The sequence below is a fragment of the Oncorhynchus keta genome, chromosome 4 (assembly GCF_023373465.1).
Source record: "Oncorhynchus keta strain PuntledgeMale-10-30-2019 chromosome 4, Oket_V2, whole genome shotgun sequence".
Lineage (NCBI taxonomy): Eukaryota > Metazoa > Chordata > Actinopteri > Salmoniformes > Salmonidae > Oncorhynchus > Oncorhynchus keta.
Window position 1 is genome coordinate 31,054,938 of NC_068424.1, and position 16,638 is coordinate 31,071,575.

The 16,638-nt window shown below is 45.1% G+C and overlaps 1 protein-coding gene across 8 annotated transcripts in view; it reads left to right on the forward strand.

Annotated features, from left to right (window-relative positions):
* The first annotated feature begins 11,529 nt into the window (after window positions 1–11,529).
* The window catches only part of LOC118373546 (myomesin-1-like), a 35,604-nt gene continuing 30,495 nt past the window's right edge, over window positions 11,530–16,638 (forward strand). For 2 of the 8 annotated variants that reach the window (XM_052505749.1, XM_052505776.1), the window contains exons 1-5: window positions 11,530–11,753; window positions 12,421–12,651; window positions 15,119–15,172; window positions 15,516–15,647; window positions 15,755–15,929. In XM_052505749.1, the coding sequence (XP_052361709.1) occupies window positions 12,476–12,651; window positions 15,119–15,172; window positions 15,516–15,647; window positions 15,755–15,929 (537 nt within the window). In that variant the 5' untranslated portion in view covers window positions 11,530–11,753; window positions 12,421–12,475. The remainder of the gene's footprint in view (window positions 11,754–12,420; window positions 12,652–15,118; window positions 15,173–15,515; window positions 15,648–15,754; window positions 15,930–16,638) is intronic. The other 6 variants (XM_052505753.1, XM_052505778.1, XM_052505750.1 and 3 more) reach the window with 5 other exon arrangements.

Here is a 16,638-nt window from a genome sequence, read left to right on the forward strand (position 1 = left end):
CACCTTAGCCAAATACATTTAAACTCAGTTTTTCACAATTCCTGACATTTAATCAGAGTAAAAATTCCCTGTCTTGGGTCAGTTAAGATCACCACTTCATTTTAAGAATGTGAAATGTCAGAATAATAGTAAAGAGAATGATTTATTTCAGCTTTTATTTCTTTCATCACATACCCAGTGGGTCAGAAGTTTACATACACTCAATTAGTATTTGGTAGCATTGCCTTAAAAATGGTTTAACTTGGGTCAAACATTCCCAGGTTGCCTTCCACAAGCTTCCCACAATAAGTTGGGTGAATTTTGTCCCATTCCTGATAGAGCTGGTGTAACTGAGTCAGGTTTGTAGGCCTCCTTGCTCACACACGCTTTTCAGTTCTGCCCACACATTTTCTATGGGATAGAGGTAAGGGCTTTGTGATGGCCACTCCAATACCTTGAATTTGTTGTCCTTAAGCCATTTTCCACAACTTTAGAAGTATGCTTGGGGTCATTGTCCATTTGGAATGCCCATTTGCGACCAAGCTTTAACTGATGTCTTGAGATGTTGCTTCAATATATCCACATCATTTTCCTGCCTCATGACGAAATGTATTTTGAGAAGTGCACCAATCCCTCCTGCAGCAAAGCACCCCCACAACATGATGCTGTCACCCCCGTGCGTCACGGTTGGGATGGTGTTCTTAGGCTTGCAAGCCTTCACCTTTTTCCTCCAAACATAATGATGGTCATTATGGCCAAACAGTTATATTTTTGTTTCATCAGACCAGAGGACATTTCTCCAAAAAAGTACAATCTTTGTCCCCATGTGCAGTTGGAAACCGTAGTCTGTTTTTTTTATGGAGGTTTTGGAGCAGTGGCTTCTTCCTTGCTGACTGGCCTTTCAGGTTATGTCGATATTGGAGTAATTTTACTGTGAATATAGATACTTTTGTACCCGTTTCCTCCAGCATCTTCACAAGGTACTTTGCTGTTGTTCTTGGATTGATTTGGAATTTTCACTCCAAAGTACGTTCATCTCTAGGAGACAGAACGCGTCTCCTTCCTGAGTGGTATTACGGCTGCGTGGTCCCTTGGTGTTTATATTTGCATACTATTGTTTGTACAGATGAACATGGTACCTTCAGGTGTTTCACAATGTCCTTTGCTGTTGTTCTGGGATTGATTTGCACTTTTTGCACCAAAGTACGTTAATCTCTAGGAGACAGAACGCGTCTACTTCCTGAGTGGTATGATGACTACGTGGTCCCATGGGTGTTTATACTTGCGTACTATTGTTTGTACAGATGGTACCTTCAGGCATTTGGAAATTGCTCCCAAGGATGAACCAGACTTGTGGAGGTCTACGATTTATTTTCTGAGGTCTTGGCTGATTTCTTTGGATTTTCCCATGATGTCAAGCAAAGAGGCACTGAGTTTGAAGGTAGGCCTTGAAATACATCCACAGCTACACCTCCAACTGACTCAAATGATGTCAGTTAGCCTATCAGAAGCTTCTAAAGCCATGACATAATTTTCTGGAATCTTCCAAGCTGTTTAAAGGCACAGTCAACTTAGTGTATGTAAACTTCTGACCCACTGGAATTGTAATACAGTGAATTGTAAGTGAAATCTGTCTGTAAACATTACATTTAAGTCATTTAGCAGACGCTCTTATCCAGAGCGACTTACAAATTGGTGCATTCACCTTATGACATCCAGTGGAACAGCCACTTTACAATAGTGCATCTAAATCTTTTAAGGGGGGGGGGGTGAGAAGGATTACTTTATCCTATCCTAGGTATTCCTTAAAGAGGTGGGGTTTCAGGTGTCTCCGGAAGGTGGTGATTGACTCCGCTGTCCTGGCGTCGTGAGGGAGTGTGTTCCACCATTGGGGAGCCAGAGCAGCGAACAGTTTTGACTGGGCTGAGCGGGAACTGTACTTCCTCAGTGGTAGGGAGGCGAGCAGGCCAGAGGTGGATGAACGCAGTGCCCTTGTTTGGGTGTAGGGCCTGATCAGAGCCTGGAGGTACTGAGGTGCCGTTCCCCTCACAGCTCCGTAGGCAAGCACCATGGTCTTGTAGCGGATGCGAGCTTCAACTGGAAGCCAGTGGAGAGAGCGGAGGAGCGGGGTGACGTGAGAGAACTTGGGAAGGTTGAACACCAGACGGGCTGCGGCGTTCTGGATGAGTTGTAGGGGTTTAATGGCACAGGCAGGGAGCCCAGCCAACAGCGAGTTGCAGTAATCCAGACGGGAGATGACAAGTGCCTGGATTAGGACCTGCGCCGCTTCCTGTGTGAGGCAGGGTCGTACTCTGCGGATGTTGTAGAGCATGAACCTACAGGAACGGGCCACCGCCTTGATGTTAGTTGAGAACGACAGGGTGTTGTCCAGGATCACGCCAAGGTTCTTAGCGCTCTGGGAGGAGGACACAATGGAGTTGTCAACCGTGATGGCGAGATCATGGAACGGGCAGTCCTTCCCGGGAGGAAGAGCAGCTCCGTCTTGCCGAGGTTCAGCTTGAGGTGGTGATCCGTCATCCACACTGATATGTCTGCCAGACATGCAGAGATGCGATTCACCACCTGGTCATCAGAAGGAGGAAAGGAGAAGATTAATTGTGTGTCATCTGCATAGCAATGATAGGAGAGACCATGTGAGGTTATGACAGAGCCAAGTGACTTGGTGTATAGCGAGAATAGGAGAGGGCCTAGAACAGAGCCCTGGGGGACACCAGTGGTGAGAGCGCGTGGTGAGGAGACAGATTCTCGCCACGCCACCTGGTAGGAGCGACCTGTCAGGTAGGACGCAATCCAAGCGTGGGCCGCGCCGGAGATGCCCAACTCGAAGAGGGTGGAGAGGAGGATCTGATGGTTCACAGTATCGAAGGCAGCCGATAGGTCTAGAAGGATGAGAGCAGAGGAGAGAGAGTTAGCTTTAGCAGTGCGGAGCGCCTCCGTGATACAGAGAAGAGCAGTCTCAGTTGAATGACTAGTCTTGAAACCTGACTGATTTGGATCAAGAAGGTCATTCTGAGAGAGATAGCGGGAGAGCTGGCCAAGGACGGCACGTTCAAGAGTTTTGGAGAGAAAAGAAAGAAGGGATACTGGTCTGTAGTTGTTGACATCGGAGGGATCGAGTGTAGGTTTTTTCAGAAGGGGTGCAACTCTCGCTCTCTTGAAGACGGAAGGGACGTAGCCAGCGGTCAGGGATGAGTTGATGAGCGAGGTGAGGTAAGGGAGAAGGTCTCCGGAAATAGTCTGGAGAAGAGAGGAGGGGATAGGGTCGTGGGCAGGTTGTTGGGCGGCCGGCCGTCACAAGACGCAAGATTTCATCTGGAGAGAGAGGGGAGAAAGAGGTCAGAGCACCGGGTAGGGCAGTGTGAGCAGAACCAGCGGTGTCGTTTGACTTAGCAAACGAGGATCGGATGTCGTCGACCTTCTTTTCAAAATGGTTGACGAAGTCATCTGCAGAGAGGGAGGAGGGGGGGAGGAGGATTCAGGAGGGAGGAGAAGGTGGCAAAGAGCTTCCTAGGGTTAGAGGCAGATGCTTGGAATTTAGAGTGGTAGAAAGTGGCTTTAGCAGCAGAGACAGAGGAGGAAAATGTAGAGAGGAGGGAGCGAACGGATGCCAGGTCCGCAGGGAGGCGAGTTTTCCTCCATTTCCGCTCGGCTGCCCGGAGCCCTGTTCTGTGAGCTCGCAATGAGTCGTCGAGCCACGGAGCGGGAGGGAGGACCGAGCCGGCCTGGAAGATAGGGGACATAGAGAGTCAAAGGATGCAGAAAGGGAGGAGAGGAGGGTTGAGGAGGCAGAATCAGGAGATAGGTTGGAGAAGGTTTGAGCAGAGGGAAGAGATGATAGGATGGAAGAGGAGAGAGTAGTGGGGGAGAGAGAGCGAAGGTTGGGACGGCGCGATACCATCCGAGTAGGGGCAGTGTGGGAAGTGTTGGATGAGAGCGAGAGGGAAAAGGATACAAGGTAGTGGTCGGAGACTTGGAGGAGTTGCAATGAGGTTAGTGGAAGAACAGCATCTAGTAAAGATGAGGTCGGCGTATTGCCTGCCTTGTGAGTAGGGGGAAGGTGAGAGGGTGAGGTCAAAAGAGGAAAGGAGTGGAAAGAAGGAGGCAGAGAGGAATGAGTCAAAGGTAGACGTGGGGAGGTTAAAGTCGCCCAGAACTGTGAGAGGTGAGCCGTCCTCAGGAAAGGAGCTTATCAAGACATCAAGCTCATTGATGAACTCTCCGAGGGGACCTGGAGGGCGATAAATGATAAGGATGTTAAGCTTGAAAGGGCTGGTAACTGTGACAGCATGAAATTCAAAGGAGGCGATAGACAGATGGGTAAGGGGAGAAAGAGAGAATGACCACTTGGGAGAGATGAGGATCCCGGTGCCACCACCCCGCTGACCAGAAGCTCTCGGGGTGTGCGAGAACACGTGGGCGGACGAAGAGAGAGCAGTAGGAGTAGCAGTGTTATCTGTGGTGATCCATGTTTCCGTCAGTGCCAAGAAGTCGAGGGACTGGAGGGAGGCATAGGCTGAGATGAACTCTGCCTTGTTGGCCGCAGATCGGCAGTTCCAGAGGCTACCGGAGACCTGGAACTCCACGTGGGTCGTAAACAATTGTTGGAAAAATGACTTTTGTCATGCACAAAGTAGATGTCCTAACCGACTTGCCAAAACTATAGTTTGTTAACACGACATTTGTGGAGTGGTAGAAAAACGAGTTTTAATGACTCCAACCTAAGTGTATGTAAACTTCCGATTTCAACTGTACATATATATATATAAAGGTAATGGGATACCTAGTCAGTTGTACAACTGAATGTATTCAACTGAAATGTGTCTTCCATACACTGTATATATACACATACATACATACATACATACATACATACATACATACATACATACATACATACATACATACATACATACATACATACATACATACATACATAACATATAAAGATGAATAAGTACAGAAAAATGAAACAGAAGGCATTTGAACCCAGTCTGACACAAAAAGAAGATTCATGTGGGAGACAAGCCTGTACACGATCTATATACAGTACACACGTACCATTTACCACATAGAAGATTAATGTGGGAGACAAGCCTGTACCCAATCTATATACACACGTACCATTTGGCACATAGAAGTTAAATATTTTTAATAATTTAATTATAGGTAGCCCTTTTTCTTTTATTCCAGGCTTTATCTAAATATTCTGCAAACGTAAATATACAATGGATAAAAATCTTGCTTTTATTTTAATTGCAATTTTTTATTTATTTAACCTTTATTTATCTAGGCAAGTCAGTTAAGAACAAATTATTGTTTACAATGATGGCCTACCCCGGCCAAATCCGGACTACACTGGACCAATTGTGCGCCGCCCTATGGTACTCCCAATCACATCCGGATGTGATACAACCTGGATACGAACCAGGGATTGTAGTGATGCCTCTTACACCGACATGCATTGCCTTAGACCGCCGCGCAACTCGGGAGTCCTTTTGGGTAGGTTATACATAATATTTCTCTCACATATGAATTCACACTTCGTCAAACAAAAGGTTCTCAATTTTGGTTTATGATTCATCTTCTCCACCCCCCCACCCCCTCATATTGTATCAACAATTGTTTTTTAATAATATCTGTCTCCCTTCATTTGGTTTTCGTACAGATGTTAACAGTCAGAAAACGGTCAGACATTCCAGTTGCCCAGCCTCCCCCTATGGGTAGATTCCATTGAAAAACTTGACTAGCAATTCTGTCAGTTGGCATATCCAACAGTGTATTCCAAAGTCTTACCATACACACCTTCCTTCTCACCCCACAGGGTTCCCAGCCCATGTCCGCAGTTATTGCAAGTATAGGTGCAAACTTGTGGACACCTAAAACCCCTGTCTTTATAGAATAAAATATCCCTATTTACAAAATCAAAAGTATATATACTCCGGTCTCCGACATTGCTCATCCTAATATTTATATATTTCTTAATTCCATTATTTTACTTTTTAGATTTGTGTGTATTGTTGTGTACTGCACTGTTGGAGCTAGGAACACAACCATTTCGCTACACCCGCAATAACATCTGCTAAATATGTGTATGCGACCAATAAAATTGTATTTTATAAAAAATAATTATGGGAACAGGTGCTGCACTACAACGACAGGAATGAGCAATGGAGAACAATATATTGAGAACCTAATGTGTTCATGTTTAGAGGATACAAAGGGTCTGCTACTTGAAACTGGGATGGCGAGGAGAGCTTAAATCTCAAAACTATTAAACAATCTAATAACAAACAATCTAATAAAACAAGTTAAACGTCTAGTTTTGATTTACATGTGGTTGAGTTGTCAACTATGGTGAATTCAACGTGAAATCAACAAATGTCACTATGTCGTTGTGTATTTAGGAAAAGAAAGGGTGAAAAAAAATACGGAATTCCCTTGCTTGGAGGATTTTTTACAAATCCAACGTCATTACGTTGTTTTCTTCCCGGTTGAAATGACGTGGAAACAATGTTTATTCAACCAGTTTTCCCCAGTAGGCATTGATTAGTGATTTTAGTGTTTTTCTGCTGGGCTAGAACAAAAGCCTGCCCTGTGCCTGTCTGACCAGAATCAAATAATACTGTCTCTAAACATGACCTCATATTGCACTGCTCATATTGACCACTAGGGGGTAATAGTCTCATAGGGGTGGAAACTAAAACAAAGTTTGCATTCATAATCACAATCGACCAACTACTTCCAGTGGGAGTTTCACAGAAGACTAGCTTGAAATGATTCTGTCTCGCCACGATCCACAACACCCACTCCTATTTAGTTGTACGTTGTGGGATTGTTGATTGTTGGCATAACCAGGGCAAACTGGTGTGATGCTCGTTGGCAAGATAACTTACTGGCAAGCCTGCCAACACACAAACAATCGCAGGCACGTGGTTAAAGTAGAATGGTTCCGTCCCAAAAGTCACCCTAATCCCTATATACTGCTTTATACAGTGCCTTCGGAAAGTATTCAGACCCCAGCCTTATTCTAAAATGTATTAAATACAAACATTTCCTCAGCAATATACACACAATACCCCATAATGACAAAGCAAAAACAAGTTTTTAGAAATGTTTGCAAATGTATTAAAAATGATAAACAGAAATACATTTTTTACATAAGTATTCAGACCCTTTACTATGAGGTGCATCCTGTTTCCATTAATCATCCTTGAGATGTTTCTACAACTTGATTGGAGTCCACCTGTGGTAAATTCAACTAATTGGACATAATTTGGAAAGGAACACACCTGTCTATATTAGGTCCCACAGTTGACAGTGCATGTCAGAGCAAAAATCAAGCCATGAGGTCAAAGGAATTGTCCGTAAATCTCTGAGACAGGATTGTGTCGAGGCACAGATATGGGGAAGGGTACCAAAACATGTCTGCAGCTATGAAGGTTGCCAATTTCCAAGAACATAGCGGCCTCCATCATTCTTAAATGGAAGAAGTTTGGAACCACCAAGACACTTCCTAGAGCTGGCCGCCCAGCCAAACTGAGCTGAATTGGGGAAGAAGGGCCTTGGTCAGGGAGGTGAAGAGGAACACGATGGTCACTCTGACAGAGCTCCATAGTTCCTCTGTGGCAATGGGTGAAGCTTCCAGAAGGACAACCATCTCTGCAGCACTCCACCAATCAGGCCATTATGGTAGAGTGGCCAGATGGAAGCCACTCCTAAGTAAAAGCCACACGACAGGCCACTTGGAGTTTGCCAAAAGGCACCTGAAGACTCTCAGACCATGAGAAACAAGATTCTCTGGTCTGATGAAACCAAGATTGAACTCTTTGGCCTGAATTCTAAGCGTCACGTCTCGAGTAAACCTGGCACCATCCCTACGGTGAAGCATGGTGGTGGCAGCATCATGTTGTGGGGATGTTTTTCAGTGGCAGGGACTGGGAGACTAGTCGGGATTGAAGCAAAGATGAATGGAGCAAAGTACAGAGATATCCTTGATGAAAACCTGCTCCAGAGCGCTCAGGACCTCCGACTGGGGTGAAGGTTCACCTTCCAACAGGACAACGACCCTAAGCACACAGCCAAGACATCGCAGGAGTGGCTTCGGGACAAGTCTCCAAATGTCCTTGAATGGCCCAGCCAGAGCCCGGACTTGAACACGATGGAACATCTCTGGAGAGGCCTGAAAATAGCTGTGCAGCAACGCTCCCCATCCAACCTGACAGAGCTTGAGAGGATTGGCATGGGAGGAACTTACCAAATACAGGTTTGCCAAGCTTGTAGCGTCATACCCATGAAGACTCAAATCAAATCAAATTGTATTTGTCACATGCGCATGTGTAGACCTTACAGTGAAATGCTTACTTACAAACCCTTAATGAACCAACAGTGCTTTAACAAGTTAAGAAAAACATGTTAAGTAAAAAATAAATAAGTAAAAAAATAATTAAACAGCAGCAGTAAAATAACAATATCAATAGTGAGGCTATATACAGGGGGTACCAGTACAGAGTCAATGTGCGGGGGCACCTGTTAGTCGAGGTAATTGAGGTAATACGTACATGTAGGTAGAGTTAAAGTGACCATGCATAGATAATAAACAGAGAGTAGCAGCAGCGTAAAAGAGGGGTCCGGGTAGCCCTTTGATTAGCTGTTCAGGAGTATTATGGCTTGGGGGTAGAAGCTGTTGAGAAACCTCTTGGACCTAGACTTGGCGCTCCGGTACAACTTGCCGTGCGGTAGGAGAGAGAACAGTCTATGACTAGGGTGGCTGGAGTCTTTGACAATTTTTAGGGCCTTCCTCTGACATCGCCTGGTTTCGAGGTTCTGGAAGGCGGGAAGCTTGGCCCCAGTGATATATTGGGCCGTACGCACCACCCTCTGTCGTGCCTTGTGGTCGGAGGCCAAGCAGTTTCCATACCAGGCAGTGATGCAACCAGTCAGGATGCTCTCGGTGGTGCAGCTGTAGAACCTTTTGAGGATCTGAGGACCCATGCCAAATGTTTTCAGTCTCCTGAGGGGGAAGAGGTTTGTTGTGCCCTCTTCACAGCTGTCTTAGTGTGTTTGGACCATGATCGTTTGTTTGTGATGTGGACACCAAGGAACTTGAAGTTCTCAACCTGCTCCACTGCAGTCCCGTTGATGAGAATGGGCGCGTGCTCGGTCCTCCTTTTCCTGTAGTCCACAATCATCTATTTGTCTTGATCACGTTGAAGGAGAGGTTGTTGTCCTGGCACCACACGGCCAGGTCTCACCGCCTCCCTATAGGCTGTTTCATCATTGTTGGTGATCAGGCCTACCACCGTTGTGTCATCGGCAAACTTGATGATGGTGTTGGAGTCGTGCCTGGCCATACAGTCATGAGTGAACAGGGAGTACAAGAGGGGACTGAGCATGCACCCCGTGAGGATCAGTGTGGCGGATGTGTTGTTACCTACCCTTACCACCTGGGGGCGGTCCGTCAGGAAGTCCAGAATCCAGTTGCAGGGGGAGGTGTTTAGTCCCAGGGTCCTTAGCTTAGTGAAGGGCACTATGGTGTTGAACTCTGAGCTGTAGTCAATGAATAGCATTCACACAAAGGTGTTCGAGGCTGTAATCGCTGCCAAAGGTGCTTCAACAAAGTACTGAGTAAAGGGTCTGAATTCTTATTTCAGTTTGTTATTTTGAATACATTAGCAAACAATTCTAAAAACCTGTTTTTACTTTCTCATTATGGGGTATTGTGTGTAGATTGATGAGGGGGGAAATTATTTAATCAGTTTTAGAATAAGGCCGTAATGTTACAAAATGTGAAAAACTGAATACTTTCCGAAATGCACATTGTACATTGTGCGCTATAGGGAATAGGGTGCCAATTGGGATATAGACACACTAGTGGCATTGGACCATCCTTCTGATTTACTGCAGGGTGTGATGAAGTCATTAGCCCACCATGTTATCACATTCCTGGCTGGGAGGGCACCTGAACTTTCAACAGAACTGTGGAGACTTTTTCAGGAAATACATCCTTAATGTGAATTATGATTGACACACTGTTAGGGGAAAGGGGGCTTAGCTTTAGTTTACAGTACATCTCTGGACCTTTTAGGTTAAACCCCATTGAATAAGAGCGCAATCCCGTTTGATATTCAATCACGCACAGAGCTGATCACAAAGAGATCCAATAATCCTGAATTATAGGACCTGCATGGCTGGTCCTATGTTATATTGTACATTCATAGGTTTCTGATTGGCCGTATCAGTAGGAACTCCTAAAGATATCAAAAATGCCTTCAGGATCTGTTTCCTGGAAATAGTGCGATGAAGATGTTTGTCTAGTGATGCTAGGAATAAGGCTTAAACTTGGATCACCTGTCTTGAAAAGTTGTAACAAGTAAAGAGTGAACCACGCCATGCATGTCTAGGCCTCGTCTTAGATTCTTCATCACTTCAGTATTCACTCACTACTCAGGGAACGTCACGTTTGTCAATTTCACATGCAGGGTCAAAAGCCTATTGCCTGCAAGGAGTGCAGTTCCATCCAGACTCCACTGACAAGGAAATATAATAAAATGATGGGTATGGGCTTTCTCTCTCTCTCTCTCTCTCTCTCTCTCTCTCTCTCTCTCTCTCTCTCTCTCTCTCTCTCTCTCTCTCTCTCTCTCTCTCTCTCTCTCTCTCTCTCTCTCTCTCTCTCTATGTATATATATCTCTATCTCTCTCTCTATATCTCTCTCTATCTCTCTCTATATATCTCTCTATCTCTCTCTCTATCTCTCTCTATATATCTCTCTATCTCTCTCTCTATCTCTCTCTCAGACACACACAGACACAGACACCGCGCCATCACAAACACACACAATGCTAACCGGCAATTGTTGTGTGACACAGGCAAAAATAGCATGGCTATAGTTAGTCACAGACACAGCTGAAGCTCTTCTGGTGAGGAGCCAAGACAACCGTTCGTCAAGGAATATTGGCACAGGCACAATATGAGACGGAAATTCCACCTTTTATTCCTCTTGAAGATGAAGTCCAGGTTATGGGATCAGGAGGTCAGCCCAGTAAGACCGATCAGAGTGGTATATAAGCCTACCTGGCAAAATAAGATTAAAATGAAGAGGAATATCACTTCATTGGCACACAAGGTCCAACCAAAATGTCATGTTCATGTCAGGCACTACATTGACCTTTCCATATGTGAATATGATGTATTGACAATAACCTTGATAGTCATTAATACATACCGTATAAGGAAATACCAATGTTTAAATACCATACTTATAAAGTAATCAGTTAACGGGACACTGACGATGAGTAATGACCATACTCTTTAAATGGTGTCAAAAATACAGCAACGCTGAGTGATGACAGGCTGCAGATGTTTTGTACAGTAGGCCTAGCATAGCCTTCAATATAGGCCAACAGGTGGAGTCATTTTGAACGTTGCAAATAAGTTGTACTCGGCAATGACCAACATATTCACATTTAACTGAACTAGGTTGGGTGTGCTGCTGTCTTCTGAGAGTTCAGATAGCTTCCCTCCGTTCTGCTCCCGTCTATATTTATCAGGCCTGCTCACCATAAAAGGACGTGTCTGCGGCTTGGCCATTCCGCCCAGTGCCAATATTATTTTTGTTGAGTAGACGGCTGCCCTGTCCTCTGCTACCGCACCTACCTGCGGAGTTGCCTGGATATCAAGCGTTGTTGGCTTACACCTGGAGTTGGATCACTTTTTCCTTTGCTAGCAGCAGCAGTTGGTAGTTTTTTTGGCCTAGGTAAGTGATGGCAAAAATAAATTACCGCTCCATCACCAGAATAGAAGTTTTATATATATTGACAATTCGTGGCTGAATATTATTGTAGGTTTCGTGTGCATGTCGATGGTGTGATTTTTTTTGCCTTGTGATCCTGTGCTATGTCAGCCTCCGTGCACTCACTGATATTTGGAATTTCAGATTCACAAGCTCTCCTCACTCTAAAATGGTGCCCTATTGGATTAAACAAATGCACCTGTTGCTTTTAGAACAGGCTACAGTCCTTAATTATTTTTTTAAAATCTGAAAATCATTTGATTTAAATGCAGTAAGTATAGGCCTAGAACCATTAGAAAAATCCTTAAAGATTCGAATTCTACATCTATCCAATTCTATTTGGCTATTTGAACTATCAGAAAAAGTTGATAGTAGATTGAGTTATGTGCACAGTGCATTGGACATAAATATGACACCCAAAAATGTTATAAAAATCCCCTCTAATCCAATAGAGACAATGAAGGTCATAACCTTTCCTCTGTGATTATATAAAGTAAAACAATAACAACAATTTATTATCAGGACAAATTGTAAATGAAAACTAAACATTAAACAAGTAAAAGCTTACAAAAATAGACTACATTTTGGAGCAATGCTAACTGTATTGAACAAAACCATTGTCAAACACTAGCTAAGCCGACAGGCAGACTACAAAAGACTCGGGCTGAATTCAGGGCTTGTGCAGGATGTCGGGATCCACACCTTTCTACCAGAAACATCACCGCCACTATGACCGTGGTTACCGCAGCAAGGAGTTGGAATCGGCTGTTAGCCAGTACCAGTCAAGCAGCAGCAGCAGCTATGCCGCCCGTCGCAGCAGCAGCAGAGCCAGTGCCAGTGCCGCTCTCAGTGCCAGCAGTGGGTAAGAAGGAGGAAGACACCCAGCAGTACAGTAGCTCTGGTCCATATCCATCCCATCCATACTGGTGTCAGAAGATACCTCTGCTGTCCTCTTAACCCAACCCCCCCTCCCCCCTCCATATCATACCACCTATCTTGGTGGTCCCCGCTTAGTAACCATCATTTCTCGGCTTCTACCGATTTTCTTTTTTTCTCCTCCACTTCCTGCTTCTACACCTGCCGTGTTAAGGTTTTCTACCACTCCCAGTAACGTTCTACAACCTTGTCTATTTTCTCTAAAAACATTCTAAAATGATAGAATATGTCTGTGAATCCTGCATGAAATTCCAAGGAGCCCTAAGCATGGACCCTGTGCATCCCAGCTTTCATAGCGGTGTTTGCTGCACGCTGCCCCGACTGCTTCTGAACAAATGCACTTTTTCTTTTGAGACTAACCTTTCCCACTATAGTTCAGTTTACCAGAAATAGGACAAACTCAGATTCACATTGACTCGGTCGTCATAAAATGTTTGCCGAAGGTTGGGTAGAAGCAAGCTTTAAAGGAATGTTATATAATTCAATGGTATGGTATGTGGCTTATAGACTGAAATAGCATCCAGGCCCGTGCATACCATGTCCCAGGGAATGTGAGCTGTGGTAATTATCTCTTCGAGTTGTCTAAACCCCAGTTTCATTTGTTTCCTTTCTGAAAGTCGTGTTTCCCTATTAAGAGGTTTTATTTTGTTCAGCCAGTGCAGTATTCCGTTGGGGGACTTCATCTCACACTAAGCAAAGACTTTGAGTGAGTCCATAAAGCATATGGCTTTTAAGCATACTTCTCAGAGAGCCTTCTGCTTCTTTGTGCTCTGGAGACATGGTTTGAAGTTGCCTCTGAGTTAAGGTGCAGAATGACAGATTTTTACCTTGTCAGCTCGGGGATTCGATCCAGCAACCTTTCGGTTACTTGCCCAATGCTCTTACCTGCCAGGCTACCTGCCGCCCCTGGGACATTAATTGCTGTTTGAATTCTTTATTTTATTGGACGAAGGCGTGTTGAAATGTTGGGGGGGGGGGGTCTTTCTCTTAGGAGCACCTGGCCTCTCTGTAGTGTACATACAATACACTGGCCTTGACAGTGTGCATGGGAGGTCAAAGGGTGTCTGTGTAGCTGATGGTCCCTCATTTGGGCCTTCATGATTGAACCACATGCTTTCAGGAATTTACCCAGCTTTCCCTGTGTTTATTATAGTCTGATGATGATGGTGACATACTGACGATGGTGACATACCAGCAGTTATGAACTGGAGATGTTTATGGTATTGTGCTGACATACCAATTGTTCCGCTAGGAATACTAATTGAATACGGATAGCCTTTCCTGCATTCACATTCTGGAATAAGAGCGCGCCTTATCGTAATCTATCTAGATTAGTGTTTTTCCAACCCTGATACTACAATGCCAAGTTGCATTCTCAGGGGTCCTTGGGGGTTGGGACGGGGAAACAGTGATCCTGATGGGTTTGCTTTTCTGTTTCATAGGTGTCAGTGTTCTGTCGCACCTTCTCTCTGTTTACACTGACAGAGACTCGTCCAGGCACTGTGTGGGGTTGGTAGGTTCCTCCCGTTCACCCTTTTTGCTCCTGTGGTCCTCCCACCCTCTCCTTATCAGCACTTTGACACTGTCACCCCCCCCAACCCCACGAGGGCCCCAGAAGCTGTCACCCTGTTCCCAGAGCTATTCCCAGGGAGAGGGTCTAGAATCTATATTACTTCCTTGTGAACAGCCCATACTACACATTATGCTGTGAGGGACCTCTGGGGAGTACAGAGACACGATGTGAAAATTGTCATGGTTTATGAGACGGGCTTCCTGAGCTCTGGTGGTATTTTCTGTATTAAACATGTTCTTATGTGTTGCGTCTCTGCTTTTGTTGGAGATCGACTGCCAGCATCCTCCTGGAGAATGACTCCAATCCTGATCCCACCCTCCATTCTCAAGGATCTGGCCTGCGTTTGTTGTACGGGATTATCACGTGTGATATGAGCCACGTGTTGGTTGTATGCACATTGCAGACACATACGTGATGTGTGGGGCTCTGTTTCTTATTCCCTGGCGATTTGTTTGGCCAATAATGCGCAGTACTGTGCACAACCTGTTGATATTGCGAGAATCAATTTGGTGCAACCCAAATAATGGTCGTGCTGAGTGTTCGGTTCGTAGAGTTTCAGGTTGGTGGGTTTTTCAGCTGCGGATCTCTCCTCTCCTATTCCTTTTTCAAGTGGGATGAGGTCGCCTGCGTGTCTCCCCCCTTTCACCTCCTCTCCTTTGACCACCATGTTTCATTTCATTCCATCTCGTTGGTCCATTTTATATGTGTGTGTGTGTGTGTAAAGAGTTTGAGATAGTAAAACAAGTGTCAAACGCCGCACACTGCTGACGACAGACGGCCGGCCGTGTCTTAATTCTATCTTTTGATTTTGTCATTGCAGACATGTCGTTGCACTGCATGAACGAACGACGCCTATCCCTTGTAGCTACACCAGGTTTGTTGGTAGACGATGCACTGCTGTGCACAGGGTTTTTCTCTTTCCTCTTTGCACAGTTTGAGAGATTGAATAGAAATGCAGATAAATGCGCCTAAGTCACCCTCCTGGTTGATAATTCATTTTGAACTTAACTGCTGTGCTCAGGTTTTTATCTATTTTTGTTGCACAGTTTGAGATCGTTACCAAAACAAAATGCTGCTAAACCCACCTAAGCCACCCTCCATGTTGATGATTAATATGCCCCGTAACTTAATTTCTCCTCCTCATCCACCCCTCCAGATTACATTCACCTTAGTTGGATGTTATTACACTGCTGTACTGACACTATCCTGTGTCTTAGACTTAGTTCCTCATACTCTGGCCTGGAGGAGAGCAGACTGAGCCCAATGCCCAAGAGAGCCAAGCCCACCTACCTGGCTATGGACAAAGAGAACCAGATTATCGGCTATGTAGTGCCCATCTTCAGGGGCAGGTAAACGAGCCATCAACCTTTTTTTCTTCAGCGAGTGGTTCTGACCAATGACCATGAAAATAACCCCACTGCCCACTCCCCTCCCTGGCTTTGCTCCCCCACCCTAGTCAGGAATATGCCAGTGGGTTTTCGGATACTGAGGAGGCCCGGGTGAAGGAGAGTGCTGGATACATGGCCCGGAGGAATCTGTTCACCAGCGGGTTGGAGATGGAGCGGACGGAGCAGACGTCTAGGAAGGTGTCCATGCGCGAATCAGCCGAGCGCATCTCCCTGAGCAAGAGGGTTAGTTCAGGATCCTGATAGGATCATATAGGAGAGTGTGTTCCTTTGTCACATCACATTGAGGAATACTGGATAATACTCTCCCTCCTGGCAGCAGAATGGGGAATATTTAGTCTTTGTGACGTCTTAGAGGGTGGGATTCCATTGTGACATCACATTGGGTAATACTGGAAAATACTCTCTATCGTGATATCGTAATGCATTATAGTTAGTTTGTTGACTTCTGACTGGACAATTCTTTCTCTTTGTTAGATCACAGAGTGACATTGTTTCCCTCAGTGGCGTCATAGAGAAGAGTATTTATTTACCTTTGTGACATCATAGAGAAGAACATTCACGTTTGTGACATCACAGAGGGAACACCTTAAGAAATCCATTAGCAAAGTATCACAGGAAAGCTATTGCCACAAGAGCGATGTTTCAGTCCATTGATTCATTCTTCTCTGCTTCCACTCCCCTTGGAAGCTTATTTGTGTCCCTCACTCAAGTGTTTATGCCAAGGAATATCCTGCTCATAAGAGCTACAGTAACCATTGAGTGGGGGGCACAAACTATATTTAGACTATCACCCCTCTGCCAACACGTCATGTCACTGGGTGAGACATTCCTCAGGAGCTCTGGTTTCTTAAGACACAGAGGGGTAGTGTTCATCGAGTGTTGTCGGATGATGTGTTAAGGGTTATTGGATCCAGAAGTAGGTTTTCATACC